The 15,458-nt window shown below is 44.0% G+C and overlaps 1 protein-coding gene across 2 annotated transcripts in view; it reads right to left on the bottom strand.

The window, feature by feature from the left end:
- CPS1 (carbamoyl-phosphate synthase 1) overlaps window positions 1–15,458 on the bottom strand; it is a 123,197-nt gene that overhangs the window by 71,597 nt on the left and 36,142 nt on the right. For both annotated transcript variants that reach the window (XM_064452098.1, XM_064452099.1), the window contains 8 exons: window positions 14,614–14,758; window positions 13,452–13,541; window positions 12,676–12,732; window positions 9,284–9,376; window positions 3,657–3,746; window positions 2,380–2,508; window positions 1,709–1,815; window positions 1,158–1,299 (listed from right to left, as the gene is read on the bottom strand). In XM_064452098.1, coding sequence (XP_064308168.1) covers window positions 1,158–1,299; window positions 1,709–1,815; window positions 2,380–2,508; window positions 3,657–3,746; window positions 9,284–9,376; window positions 12,676–12,732; window positions 13,452–13,541; window positions 14,614–14,758 — 853 coding nt within the window. The remainder of the gene's footprint in view (window positions 1–1,157; window positions 1,300–1,708; window positions 1,816–2,379; window positions 2,509–3,656; window positions 3,747–9,283; window positions 9,377–12,675; window positions 12,733–13,451; window positions 13,542–14,613; window positions 14,759–15,458) is intronic.

Here is a 15,458-nt window from a genome sequence, read left to right as displayed (position 1 = left end):
TGTCCAACCTTATCACCTGCTTTATGCAAAAGCACCATCATACTGGTCTCCCATCTTCAGCTAAAGCAAATGTGAAAGGCCTGGGGATGAAAGGGTTCAGCTTGTCAACACAGCTAAAACAAACTCATTTCAAAAAATTGAACCGAACAGCTACAAGTTTTTTGTATTAATATCTTGTTTGGTAACATTTGTCTCTGTTTAGTTATGTAAGGATAAAAAAATAAGCAAGTGACAAACAACAAACTTATTCTAAAACCATCAGCTGGAAATTACTGCTCCTCAATCCTGCAAACTATAGCCAGGACATGCCAGAACAGCACTGTTCAATCTGCCAGACTTGATGTGGGGCATTTATACAAAACAAGGGAGAGGCATATTCCTGTGAGGGAAATTGCTTTTGAAAATACTTTCTTTTCAATGATTTTCTGATAAATAACAAGGCTTCGCTGACTTGTACAACACTGGGCCTAATGGACAAGATTTAAAACGGGCAATTACAAAGCCCGAGATCTGTCTCAATGTCTGTCTGACCTTGTCAAAACTGAGCTATGGGATGTTGTTTTCCTTTCTGTGCTTTTCCCTGTTCAGCTGTAAACCTCCAGAAGCCAGGCATTTTTTAATTTTTTTCTCTACATGGATGTCACTTGACATGAGACCTTTACCTTAGATCCTGTAAGTTGTTTTCTAGAGGTACCTGTCTCTCTCTCTCATTACTTTAGTCCTTGGAATTCTATTTACAGACCAAATTAGACTGCAATAATTTTTGTTTTCTGTGCTGGGCAACACAGAGCCAATACAACAAAACAGTGCCACAGGCTAGTGCACCTGCAGCACAAGCCCTAAGACAACAGTAACTGAGTGAGCACAACTAATGGTAGGGAAATCACAGAAGTTAATACGGCACCTGTTCAAGGGAAGTCATATGGTCACTGTTGCAATCCTACACTTTGGGCTAGAATGGGAACAGTGGTAATGGTTCACCCCCTTTTTGGCTGTAAGGCAGGGCCCCAAGTAAAGTATATGGTCAGATCATCAAGTTTAGTCCTGAAAACTAACTGTAATCTGATAGCAAGCTTCCAGGAGGTGAAATAAAATGAGATGGAGCCCTCACTCGCTAGAGACTACTAGGTGCAGCTATCTGGAAAGCATGAGTTCACCTCATTTGTTTGATCATTGGCATTCACAAAGAGAGGTTTCCAGCCACATGGGAGTGTAGAGCTGTCGATGGCGTAACCGTGGTTCTGAGCAGTGATGACAGCCTGCCCATTCACTGCATTCAGGACAGGCTGGTTCTGTCCTCTGAAAGAGAAAGGATCAGAGAACAGGGGATGGAAGTGCTGGATGTGTCCAAATGCCACAATTAGGAAGAGCTGATAACTGTGGGGCTATACATAACAGTTCAACTACAGTTGTTCAAATACTGGCAGCCATTCTCAAAATGGTAAGTCCCAGGAGAAACTTTGCTATCCTTCAGTTTGGTGGGGATCAATTACATCACATACTTTCAAAACACCCTCAAAAAAAAAAGGCAATGCATGACACGTCAGTTTAAATTAAAGGCAAAGAGAATGTCTGGAATGAAGAAATAATGTTACTGGTATGCTAGCTCCCGTTAAAGCAGTTCAGAAGCAGAGCACTGCTGCTCTGTGGCCTTTTGCAATGCTGAGCTGGTCTATCTGGGCCCTGGGAAGCAGAAGAGCTGCCGCACCTGTTAGCCATCTGCATCTTGTAGGAAGTAGCTCCGGCTGCTATTCCAGTGATTAGATTCCCCATGCTAATTCCAAACAAAGGCTCTGAGCGATTGCTCTCCAGGACCTAAAAGGAAAAGGTTTTCAAGAATACTGGGGTGTCTCTGTTCAGCAATTCCAGCATAAACCATGCTAGTTCCCACACAGACTTGGGGAAAAAGCTGAATGCAAGGGTTGCAACAGCCCATAATTGAAAGTTTCCTCCTCTCCTCTGCTTCAGAAGGAAACCTCAGAGCACCGCTTGATGCCTCGGTCTACTCAAGGGGAACAAGCAATGACACTCTGCACTACAGCCATTTAGTGCAGGGCATTATTTCAAATGGGAGCACTGTGAAATCAGGGCTGTTCTTTCATAACGTCACAGGGGTCCTGAAAGAGCACAGGGTGCTTTAAGGCACTAGTAAAGTAATTGTGTTTACTAAGTATTGTTCACCAGGGTCTTTATAGCCTTATTGTAAATGCTGGTCTGGAGACAACTCCCAGTGGAACAAGATGAGGAATAACCAGGCAGCTGAAATGACTGAATGACATTGGTCTGTAACATATTAGTACAACCTACTGTTTAGATTGCAGGTACTTAAAAAAAAGGCAAATAAACAAGAGTAACTGGCCTATGGCTATTATACTGTACCTTTCTGACATTCTGAATCACCTCCTGGGCCTTCATGGGATCCCCTGGACCTCCAGAAATTATGAGCCCATCATACTCCATGTTGGTGAAATCATGGTCCCATGGAACCAAATGCACTTCTGCACCTCGCTGGGGGGGTGGGGGTGGGGAAACAAACACAAAAACCACCACAAAAACCCAAACAAAGAAACAACAACAAAAACAAACCCGAAAACAAGGGAACAAGAAATAAGGAGAGGAGGAGAACAAATGAATTTGTGTCAGGAGGTTGTTCCCACACTCTCATGTCTCAGAGGCTGAGTTTGGATTTCAGCCATTCTTTTGCTAGGGACAATAATGAGGCTTCTCTCCATTATCTGCCCAGATTATTTTCACAAAACTATTCTATTAGACTTAGTCTCTTTGAGACATCTCTGTATTTGTCAAGTTTGTCTGAAATTCACTAATGAGATCAAAACTTACTAATGGAATGCACAATAAGTGTGTATGCACACACGTAAAATATGTTCAATTTTACATGGTGCATCCTAACTGCTAAAATCAGGCTTCACAGTCTCGTTCTATGACATGCCAGACATAGTTCTGCACATAAAAAGTGGGACGAACATCCACACTAACTAAAAAACAGAAACAGAGAAACCCTGTACATCTAGCGAATGAGAGGAAACCACATTCATTCCTCCTGTATACCTACAGAGGCAAGGACTGTTATACCACTGTGCTAACAACAGGAAAATATTTTCACAGAATCATAGAATTAAAGAATAACTCAGGCTGGAGGGACTTCAGAAGGTCATCTGATCCAATCCCTGCTCAAAGCAGGGGTAACTTCATCTTTAGGGCAGGCAATTGAAGGCATTGGTCAGTTGAGTTTTCAGTATCTTCAAGGACAGGCATTCCACAACTGCTCTGGGCCTGTGTCAGCCACTCGCCACCCTCACTGCAAAATTTTTAATCCATTTATTTATTTTTGACAATGTTTACCTTTCTTGGTTGTTCTTTAGAGAGACTGTGCCTTGTCTTTTTAAAGCTCACATTATAGGAACTCTCATGGCTGAGAGGTTGCTGCACAGGTCCTCTTCCTTACCCCTTCAATACAGTGTACCATATTCAGACAAGACCTCCCAGTCCATAAAAATAATCCTAAAAATTGTACCTCATTTTAGGAGGGTAACTGCTACTCAAATGGATGTGTCCAGGTGCAAGGAAGGCTAGTGAATACAGGTGAGGCTTTTACCAAAGCAAAACAAGAGATGAAGGACAAACCACTGACCTACCTTTACCAGCAGGCGGATAACATTGTGCTTCAACCCACAGTCGACAGCTACAACTTTAATCGGATTCCCTCTGCCATAAACTTTGACTTCCTATAAAAAGACAGGCCATGCTGTAAAAGACAGACCACCTCTCACCCCAAAACACAAGGAAGAGGAGTAGAATAACTTTTCAACATGTGGCAACTGGTACTTAACAATCAATTTACATAGAAATCTCCATTTCAGAAGTACTGCGGACATCAGCACTTCCCTTATTTTTCGGTGAAAGTAGAAGCTATAATGCTATTTTATATACTGTTGATTACAGCAGTAACAGCAATCCCTAAGAAATCACTTGTTTCCATAGCTAATGACAAGCTTTTTTTTCCTGTGTTTCACCTCATTAGCAGTGAAGCAACAAGCCAGTTTTCTCAGGTTATTGCAGCCCAAGAGAAATGCCAGATACACAGCGAGAGATTTTCAGCTGAAGTTATCCTGCTGATGCCAGGGGAGCACGGGTACTTCACACCAGGTACAGATCCATCACATCAAACACCACCCTGATGCTCCAGTCACAGTAAGACCAAAGCACAGCACAGCTAGAGATATCCTGTGAGTGACCTCTAGTGCATTACAGCAGTACAGACCAGGCCAAGCAGGTGACTGAGCGTGACCTATGTCTATATGGACCTGACAGTTTAACATATCAGACAACACTTCTCCTTTTCCATCTGCTGTTCCTCAACTCATTCCACAAAGTAAATTGTCACCAGCCCAAATATGGACCAGTGTGCTTTGTACACCCACTCGTCTATTGCTCACAACCAGCATGGAAGACAGTAAGGTCAAACCACCATAGAATCATAGAATCGTTAAAGTTGGAAAAGACCCTTAATATCATCGAGTCCAACCGCTAACCTATCACTGCCAAGTCCACCACTAAACCATATCCTCGAGCACCACATCTACCCTTCTTTTAAATACCTCCAGGGATGGAGACTCCACCACCTCCCTGGGCAGCCTGTTCCAATGTTTGACAATCCTTTCGGTGAAGAAGTTTTTCCTAATGTCCAACCTAAACTTCCCCTGGCGCAGCTTGAGGCCATTTCCTCTCGTTCTATCGCTTGTTACTAGGGAGAAGAGACCGAGCACCGCCTCACTACAGCCTCCTTTCAGGTAGTTGTAGAGAGCAATAAGGTCTCCCCTCAGCCTCCTCTTCTCCAGGCTAAACAACCCCAGTTCCCTCAGCTGCTCCTCATAAGACTTGTTGTCTAGACCCTTCACCAGCTTCATTGCCCGTCTCTGGACATGCTCCAGCACCTCAGTGCCCTTCTTGTAGTGAGGGGCCCAAAACTGAACACAGCATTTGAGGTGTGGCCTCACCAGTGCCGAGTACAGGGGCACGATCACCTCCCTGCTCCTGCTGGCCACACTATTCCTGATACAAGCCAGGATGCTGTTGGCCTTCTTGGCCACCTGGGCACGCTGCTGGCTCATGTCCAGCTGGCTGTCAACCAACACCCCCAGGTCTTTCTCTGCTGGGCAGCTCTCCAGCCATTCTTCCCCAAGCCTGTAGTGTTGCATGGGGTTGTTGTGACCAAAGTGCAGGACCTGGTGCTTGGCCTTGTTAAACCACATACAATTGGCCTCAGCCCAATGATCCAGCCTGTCCAGGTCCCTCTGTAGGGTCTCCCTGCCCTCCAGCAGATCGACACTTCCACCCACCTTGGTGTCATCTGCAAACTTACTGAGGGTGCACTCGATCCCCTCATCCAGATCATCAACGAAGATATTGAACAGGACCGGCCCCAATACTGAGCCCTGGGGAACACCACTCATGACTGGCCACCAACTGGATTTGACTCCATTCACCACCACTCTCTGGGCTCGGCCGTCCAGCCAGCTTTTAACCCAGCACAGAGTGCACTTGTCCAAGCCGTGAGCAGCCAGCTTCTCCAGGAGAATGCTGTGGGAGACAGTGTCAAAGGCCTTACTAAAGTCCAGGCAGACAACATCCACAGCCTTCCCCTCGTCCACTAAGCGGGTGACCTTATCATAGAAGGATATGGGCCTTGATACTGCAACGTGCAGACATATTGACAGACAGCTGTAGCACTGATGTAAGGTTATTTACAGACAGCTCCTTTCTGAAGCTTGCTGAATTATTTTACTGGTTACATGACTGCAATTAGCACCAGGCTGGGGTGTTAATTCATCAATAAGCACATAAGGCAGCATCCTTCCCTCTAAAAATAAACTCTATGCTTACTTTCAGTTATAAAAGCTGATACTGGTAGGTGTACTTTATCCAAAGTGGCTTTTCTCTTGTGCAAAACACTACTGAAAAAAAGTTGTTGGGTTTTTTTTTTTTGGTTGGTTGGGGTTTTTGGGGGGATTTCTGGGTTTGGAGGTTTTTTTGTTGGTGGTGGTGTTTTTTAAAAAAAAACCTAGGTGACTCCTTTTTAGTCAGCTTCCCTGGCATTCATACTTCACAGCTGGGCCCCTTTATGAAAAGATGCTAAAATCCATGCCCAATATGCCCGGTGCTTGGTGATGAACTGAACCTTTTCACAGAAGGATTGTGATCAGTCAGAAGGAAAAATATCCCCTCTGTAGGGAGCCCAAGATGAAGTTTATTAGCAGAACATTACAACTTGTCCCTCTGTGTTATCCTCAGTTCTTGTTTTAACTTTTATCGTCTCAAAGATTAAGATGAAGACATTTTTAGGATACAAGAGCATATCCTATGTGAGGACAGCTCTGATCATCATCAGGAGTGACTTACTGCAAGGGTGGAAGAGATTGAGTACCAGGAGCCACCTGCCATTCACTACAAGGTTTCAGGCTGCAACACGTGAATGGCCAGCCATCCCTAATCCACCTTTGATGACATGACTCAGCACACAGCCAGTAGTGTTACCACTGCTGTTGCAACAACAGCTGTGTAATGCTGGAAGGAGATTTTTTGTATCAGAACTTATCTTGTATTTCATACTACAGAATCAGATGGCAAAGTACACCACAATGCCTTTCTGAGAATGAGTAGAATGGAATCATATTGAAACTGGGTCTTGTTAGATCACTCAAGCCTTCTGATATGAAGCTGTGCTGGACATAAAATATGACAGTATCTTCACATTCACCAATGAACAAGTGGATTCTACTTCCACAGTCCATAGTGGAACTGTATCACTGCACAGGAATTGTATGGGTCTTCTACCTGCTGTCTTTCAGGCTTTTAGGAAGTGGGTTTCAAAAATCTCAAAAAGATTAAGGTGCCCAGTTCTCACAGAAACTAAGTTAGCATGATGTGCCAGAGTCCATTAAGAAAAACTCACCCTCCTTTTTAAAAGGGCTTTTGGACACAACGTAATGCCCCACAACATCCATACTTAAAAATCTGAAAAATATTATGAAGCAACAGTCTCCCTCAAAGGTTCTCCTTGGCTGTCCTAATAGCCACAGAGTGTTGTGGGACAAAACTGCTTGAAGTACTTCAATTACCTCACTCTCAAAACTCCTCCCTGTCCAATTTAGGCTATGATTTGTTAAAACATTTCCTTCAGCAGCAAGACTGATTTTAGGTGTTGCTGTCTTCACAACCCTCTCCCTACTTCTCACACTTAATATTCCTCTGTAGTGTAGAGCACTGACCCCTGCATCTGGCTGAGAGTATCTCTAGACAGAAACCAGACTGGGAACTGGATCAGAAAATTGTTAAAATATATTCCTTCTAAAGCCAGAGGATTTCCCTCTTCTGTTCACCGCACAGTCTATAAAATACTGTCCCAGTATGAAAGGATGAAGTGGGAAGGCTGTGAGCCAGCAGTCAGGGAGAGTAGAAACTCCAGCTGGCAATAGCGCTGAGAACAAAAGGAATAAGTGGGGCTGTATGTGTGGATAGAAGTGACCTTTTAGTTTCAAGTGGTTAAATACTTCTCATCTGCTTTGGGACCCTGACCATCACATGCACCAAAATACACATTTGACAAAAGCTCCTGCAAAATACTGGCAGTTTTCTACATTCCCTGCCCTCTATAGGGACCTTAGCAAATAGAGTCTACACCATTAGCACCTAAAGAATGGAGGGGGGGGGGGGAGAGATCAATCACTCCTAATGTGCAATTGATAAGCAGATTCCTGATCTTACTGTATCCTGATTTACATGAAAATAGCTGTTTAGCAACAGATAGATTATCATGTCCAGTAATTACCAGCATTGAACAGCTTACTTGATTTTCAGCTTTATTTGTGATGTTGCTTTTTAAGCCTATAAAATGAAGTTATAAACATAATGAGACCACCAAAGCTCTGTTAATCTTCTTATATCTCCCTTTTAGAAGCTATTTGCAGCATCTTTACAGTAATTCTGTCTTAGTAATTGCAGAGTTTAGCATCAGCAACCTTGCCTATTTCTGAGTTACTGCTCAAAATGGCTCTACCTGCATCTTGCAATCATAGATCACAGCCTCAATAAACAATTGCCATCCTTCTGTGTAGCACCAAGGCTCTGACTCAAAATACAGTGGAGGCATTGGCATGAGTTGGTGAGATCCCCAAAGGTGAGATTTGCATGGCAGTCTATGTATTCCAGAAGCATCCCAGGTAACCAGTCACTACTGTAAATCCAAGCCTGGATGGAGACTGTGCTTCAAATTCCCATTTGCTCACTGACCAGTCTGTTCAGGACTGCTTCGTGCTCATGCCACTAACACACCAGCTTGTGTGCAGAACAGCACGCAAAAGCAACTATTTGCAGAGCTCTTCCAGAGCCTCACTGATCTTGAAGGAGCTGCAAACACCATAGTAAGCATGGAATTTGTAATATACATACACTTCTCGTATACATACAGTTACATACTGTATGTATACATACAGTATACATACAGTTCTCGTATCAGTCAATGGTGTTAAGCACCCAAGGCACTCTTTATCCCACAATTAATTCCCCAAAGGGTCCACAATTTAAGATGGTAACACTTGCACTGGAACAAGAAGAGTTACTATTTTTAGCATGGGCCTGGTTTGCTACATCCTCATGACTTGTAACGTTCTTCTCAGCTTGTGACCGAACATAGTTTGCATGCTCAGCTATCAGAGTACGAACTTAACTGGTATTCTGTATACTTCTATAGACAAAGCAGCTCATTCCAGTAATATTAGGACCAGGGGATACATAAGTTGTCTCTTTCTGAAATCTAGAAATATCTTCTGGAATCACCTCAATAAAATTATGCCTGAACACAGATTATCAAATATTATTGTGAGCTTTTCTGAAACTTCAGGAAAGCAACTATTCTTTTTATTCTTTCTCCATATGTTTGAAAATGTCCACCATATTCTAGGTCTATCTGTATTCCCAATACTTCTCAAACCTCTCTTTGTGACACACAATCCTCTGATCAGAGTACTGGTCAGACTACATCCAGCTCAACCCAGCTCATTTTACATCTTCAACACTGCACCTAAGGAGCCATGGGGATTCTAACAGGATGATGTTGAGATGACAGTCCTTCAAAGGTCTAGAAAGGTGCATGGTTTAGAAAAGGTCCCCAAGTTGTTTAGAAAGACCAGATAATCCCCAGAGCAAATGGGGAGCAGTTACTACCTGGAGCATAGAGCCCTGGGACTACAGAAGAACTTCTCACCTTTGTTGAAACTTCTGCAATTAAGTTTTGCTTATTTGGGTCTGCAAACTCCATGGGTTGACCTTCAAATTCAATCTTCCCAAGTACCATGCCCTGTGGAAATACACCAGTAAACAACAAAACATGAGCAAAGGAGAAGCTGTGAACACTGGGACAAGGTGCTGACAAGCACAGCAACTGGAACAGCTGTTTGGAGATGGTTTCTTGGCGGCTTATAACCATTTCTAGCAGCTTCAGAAGTTTATGAGCCTACTTCTGTATCAAAAATCTGTTTAAAATCCTTCGTTCAGGGGAAAGGCATTGTCAGCAGTAAAATTTGTTAATAGGCAGTTTGGCAAGCTGTCTAGTGACAGTAAAATGGGTTGCCTTCCAAGAGGATCAGAATTCAGATCCCCACATGACTGTTGCGTAGAACCGGGAGTAATCCACAAAGCAGTTTTAAGCTTTTTGGTTTTGGAAACCCACTGTGAGGTCTTTAGCCACCTCCTGTGGATAGCTACAAGGCAGCAGACACAGGGGTAAGGCAAAGTTGTGTAGGAGGTAGGTCAGCACAGCTGTTTTCTGAATAAGCTGTTAAAAAAAAAAAATCACCTCCAGCAAGCTCTATTCATTATTGCTGTTACCACCTCGCAGAAGCTAGGACAGTCATATCCTTCTCCACCTTCTGCTCACTAAAGTTCTCAGTGGAAAAATCCCTGGTTTGTCTTTGCCCCACTCCTGGAATAAGTGGGATTAACGTAGGGTTAACCTCTTCTCAGCATGGGGACAGGGTGTGTGGTACAGAACTTTTCAAGGATGAAAGGGGAAAGTAGAACAGAGGAAGTCAATGTTTTGTTTTGTTTTTTAACACATAACACTTTCATAATAAAACATGTTAAAGTCAGCTTGCCCAGTGGATATTTGATGAGGCAAAACTGGGAGGAGTGGCTGATACACCAGAAGGCTGTGCTGTCATCCAGCGAGACCTGGACAGGCTGGAGAGCTGGGCCGAGGGGAACATCATGAAATTCAGCAAGAGCAGGTGTAAGGACATGAACCTGGGGAGGAACAGCCCCATGCATCAGTACAGGTTGGGGGCTGAACCACTGGAAAGCAGCTCTGTTGAGAAGGACCTTGGAGTGCTGATGCACAGCAAGTTGACCCTGAGCCAGCACTGTGCCCTTGAGGCCAAGAAGGCCAACGGTATCCTGGGGTGCATTACAAGGAGAGGTTATCCTCTCCCTCTGCTCTGACATAGTGAGGCCACATTGGAGTGCTGTGTCCAGTTTTGGGTCACCCAGTTCAAGAAGGACAGGGAACTGCTTGAGCAAGTCCAGCGGAGAGCTACCAAGATGATCAGGGGACTGGAGCGTCTCTCTCATGAGGAAAGGCTGAGAGACCTGGGTTTGTTCAGCCTGGAGAAGAGAAGGCTGAGGGGAGAATCTTATCAGTGCTTATGAATATCTAAAGGGTGGGTGTGAAGGGAATGGGACTGGACTCTTTTCAGTGGTGCCCAATGACAGGACAAGGGGCAATGGGCACAAGTGGGAACACAGGAAGTTCCACCTGAATATGAGGAAAAACTTTTTTACTTTGAGGGTGCCAGAGCAGTGGCACAGGCTGCCCAGAGAGGTTGTGGAGTCTCCTTCCCTGGAGACATTCAAAACCTGCCTGGATGAGTCCCTGTGCCTCCTGCTCTAGGTGTGCCCGCTCAAGCAGGGGGGTTGAGACGAGATGTTTTCCAGAGGTCCCTTCCAACCCCTGCCATTCTGTGATTTTGCGAGATCAGACCAGCATGCACACCAGGATTGTTGACTGGGTTTTGCAATGCTTCCATGAGATACTTCCATGGTTGGCCATACCTGAAGTACCCTTGCCATTTTCCTAGGGCAAAAAAGAGCCACACCTTGCATTGCCACGTGCACTACTAAAGGTAAGTCTTTAAAGACAGTTTTGCTTTTAACAGTGGCTGGCATCCTATCTCGAGTAGCACCTTACACCAAAAGCTACTCCAGGCTGCTTTGTGTGCAGCAAAGCTGAAAAGGTAAGCAACATCTTAAACAACTCCAGTTCTTGAGAACCACAGAAACTGCTGAGTGCCACCACACAGTCAGTCCCATAAACTCTGATGACAAAGCCCTAAAGCCACTGCTCTCAAACAGGAACCCTGTGTCTTTCCTTGCTCCCAGATTATTCAGCCAAAGTGCCCTGCATTTATCTTTAGAGTCCAATTTAACAAGTCACTGCTCATTTCTACATTTATCATAATGTTCTTGCCCCCAATTTATAAACAGACATGAAGTGAAATACAAAGCTGTTTTTTTTTTAACCTGAGCACACTGGGAGAAAAGGTACATTATGCACTATTTTTAAAGTCATAAATCAATACGACTCAGAGTCACAGTATAATGGGCACTACTACCATACACTAAGTTACAGGATAAACATTGAAAGCATGTTTACTTTAGATGAAAGGAATGCTGATCCATTAAACAGTGTGTCTCAAGAAAGTAGAAAAATGTATTGCCATTTTCTATTGTATTAAACTGCACTTGTCTGCTTTCTATAACAGTAGGACAATGCCTTATCTTCCCATAAGAATTCATTTCTGCAAATATTCCTCTTTTCAAGATGGGTCATTCATATTTTGCTCTGTGGAGTGAAAAGGGGCTTGGGCTTGGACGGCAGACCGTGAACTGATCACCTAAAGAAAAGAGCAGCTTCAAATAATCCATTACAAAAGAGCCTCAAAGGTGCATTTACATTCAGATTGGCTTTGGTCACCATTTTAGGCAGTGTTAAAAGGTACCTTTACATTAACCTCCATTCGTTAACATAATCCTACTCATGTCCTTCAATTGCCAGCTCTTGGAAACCAGAGAAAAGTAATGACTATTAAAAATAATAACAGGCTTCAGCCAAAGAAAACCAGCCTGAGTTAGGAATGCATCTTAGGTTATTGCAGGCATTCCTTTGTCTCTGAGGAACAGGAGAATTTCCACTGATCAAAGGTGGTGCTCTCTGTGAACTAATATCCAACAATATCTCACAGAGTTGTTGCTCTGACTGTTACTACCTGAGTAACATGTAGTTGACACTACTACCTGCTGTGTCTGACACACAAGTCTGTCACAGTTATCCCAGGCCTTTCATTTACATCAACTTGTGCTGGTTCACTTATGTAGAACAGGAAACCCAGAGCACAGCCAAGGAGAGGGGGCTCCCTGGGATCAGAGCATTGCCACAGCTGTACAGAAGACACCGAGCCTTTGGAAGAGCACAGGTACCTGAGTAGCATCTGAGGTCAAGGCAGCCCAGCAGTAGCATTGCTACCCCAGGTTTGCTGCACTGTTAGAAAAAGGGCCCAGCAATAGCAAGGTTAATGCAACTGGATCAAGGGAGGCAGACCATACCTTGTCACGAATTAATTTGGACAGCATTCTGGTATCAATCCCATACAGTGCAGGTACCTGGAGAAAACACAAGAGAAGGATAAGTTAGAGAACAAGCAGCTAAGACAGAGGAAGCCAGCAGCCAGATTACTTGACTGAGAAGAACATGTCCTTGTCTAAGGAGCTCTGGCTCTTAGCAGCACTGTTACCAAGGCTGCCTCACTTCCAGTGCTTCACTTCTCCTCCTTATTCCCACTCATAAATAGCTTATTCTTCAAATCTAGTTTCTGTACTAAAAAACACAGAACAAAGAGCTTATGTGGTAAATATCTGTCTCATTTCTGAGCCCCATTTTGCCTTACTTATGAGTACCTAGCCCTCCCAGCTGTCACAAGTCAGTGGCAGTCTACTGACACATCCTTGACTCCCACAGCTTCAAGTCAGTGGGGTTCTGGCAGCTAACATCTCATGAGGTTACAACCTTGGCAACCACTAGGAGCAGCACAACAGAAACATTTGTTGAGAGAAAGAATATAATATAATGTATAGAATTTTTATGGAGAACCAAACAGGCCCACTTAATTAACATTCCTTCTGGACAGATCTTGGAAATACCATTGCACCCTGAAAAAGAGAAATGGATGAAGAATCAGAGAACTAAGGAACACAGAATGAGTCCAGTACAGACTGGTGAAGACATCTGAGAAGAGTGGTTACCAGTCCAAAGCCAGCAGTTGTTTCCCGTTTCCATACATACAGGTTCATTCTCATAATGTAGTTATGCCTAGATTGCTCACCTGTTCTTCCTGCAACCACTCTCCCAGGCTCTTAGTAGCCTGCCAGTGGCTGTATTCATTGCTGTAATCCAGCACCAGCAAACCTGAAACCTGCAGAGAGAAGAAATGCCATTTTGCATTGAGGGATCACTCTGTACTTGCCCTGTACCTTCTGTTTTCAGTATTCATCCACTACAGACTATATCACGGACAGGACATGAGGCTAGATACAGTATGGCTGCTCTTACAGAACAAAAACATAGCAAATCTGAGTCTTCACAGGGGGAGTCCACAGAACAGGTACCTGGCAAAGGGGTAAAGACTTCATGCTCTGTCATGATTGTACCTGGGCCCTTTTACTTAGGAAATTATAGAATAATGTGGCTTCCAGGTAACCAAAGCTGCAAATTGCATTGAACTGAGAAAACACTTCTCATTAGAAAGAAAATGGATATTTAAGACAAGACAAAATGGTTTATTTTGATTCATTTTTTGTTTAAGAAAGGTTTTAACTTTTAAGTGACATTTCATTTCAAAAGTCAGCTCCATTTTCCAGTGGAGTTAGATAGTTTATAAAGGAGTCATTTCACCTCAGAGCAGATAAAGCATTTCACTGGTTCTGCAATTACATGATTTTGTTTCATTTTGCAGTGCTGCCACCACTGCGTGGGCACAGCCCTGCTCCTAGCCAATATCCCCTGTCACCACAGTGTAAATACTGGTTCCCGCACTAGTACATACGGCCTTCTCCATACCACTGTCACCTCCCCTGTTTCTGGTAGTACAGGCATATAGAGAAAAGTCTCAGCACACCGAAACTTCTCATTCTCACTGGCATTTGATGTCTCTGTAGACAACCAGTCCTGGGCAAACACAGATAAATATGAGGCAGAAGGGAATGTGGAAAAAAAGCCATCCAGGACAGCGGTTCACAAAAACTGTAGCATGTCTATCACTGACGGGAAATACACCGCTTTCAGACAGCACATGGCCTGATACAGAAAGCAAGATGGATTATCTTTTCCCACCATTCCTCCAAAGGACGATATCCAGAAAAGGAAAAAGAAAGGCTAAGTATCATTGATTCCTTCTAACTTCTGTGAGGGTGCCAGTAAACTCTTGTGCGCTCTTTCTCAGGCTGCTAGCACCACCCCTTGATCAGCTCTGCATTTCCCACTGTTACCTTAATCCCATCAGACTCCAGAAACCTCCTGAGGCCCATTTCATCCAAAGCAGCTGTGTCAGGCACTCCACCGTTCCCAACTACGGGGTTAGCCAGTGTAAGAATCTGTCCTTTGTAGCTGGGATCTGTCAAGGCTTCGGTGTATCTAGATGAAGGAGCAATAAAAGGCAAGTACATTGGTCTGGAGTTGAAAGGAAAACAAAAGAGCCAGTGAAAACAAGACAGGACTGAATTCCCATATGACAAGAAGACAGAAATGGTATTCATGTGAAGGCATTCTCAGTATAAAAGCAAACACATCTGTGAATCTGCCCTGACTTTGCTCTTCCTAGAAAGGTTGGACCAGATGATCCCTGAGGTCCCTTCCAACCTGTGATTCTGTGACTTTCCCACCTGTGATTAAACATCCAAAACTGAGAACCAGGAAAGGCTTTGGCTTCTCCTGTTTCATTTAAGAAAAGCATAGGAGCTATTAACAAACTCAGGCTCCTTGTGATTTAACAGAAGGTAAACAGCTACACAAAGTGCAGGGCAATCACAGAACTGCAGTAAGTGCATGGCATATCACTTGACCCACAGATAACAGTATGGGCTTGCCCATTCCCGGGGCACACCATGTGGGCAGTGCTTTGTCATTGCTGTGTCCTTCCCTCCAGGTGGCGTAAGAACTTGTCCCTCTCAGTGGCAATAGAAAGCTCAAACTGGAAAGCTGACAGACAACAGAGCTGTTTGCCCAGACTTGGTCCCTTCCCCAGCCTGGAGCTTGCAGGTCTTGAGCTGTTCAGGGCTGTAACTGCACTTTCTGTGGAGAAGCAGGTAGACAATTCTATGCCTATCTTTTGGTC

Source organism: Phalacrocorax carbo, chromosome 5, assembly GCF_963921805.1.
Source record: "Phalacrocorax carbo chromosome 5, bPhaCar2.1, whole genome shotgun sequence".
NCBI classification, from domain to species: Eukaryota; Metazoa; Chordata; class Aves; order Suliformes; family Phalacrocoracidae; genus Phalacrocorax; species Phalacrocorax carbo.
Note: the sequence above shows the minus strand (reverse complement) of the source record. Positions and strands in the feature narration are given on the sequence as shown.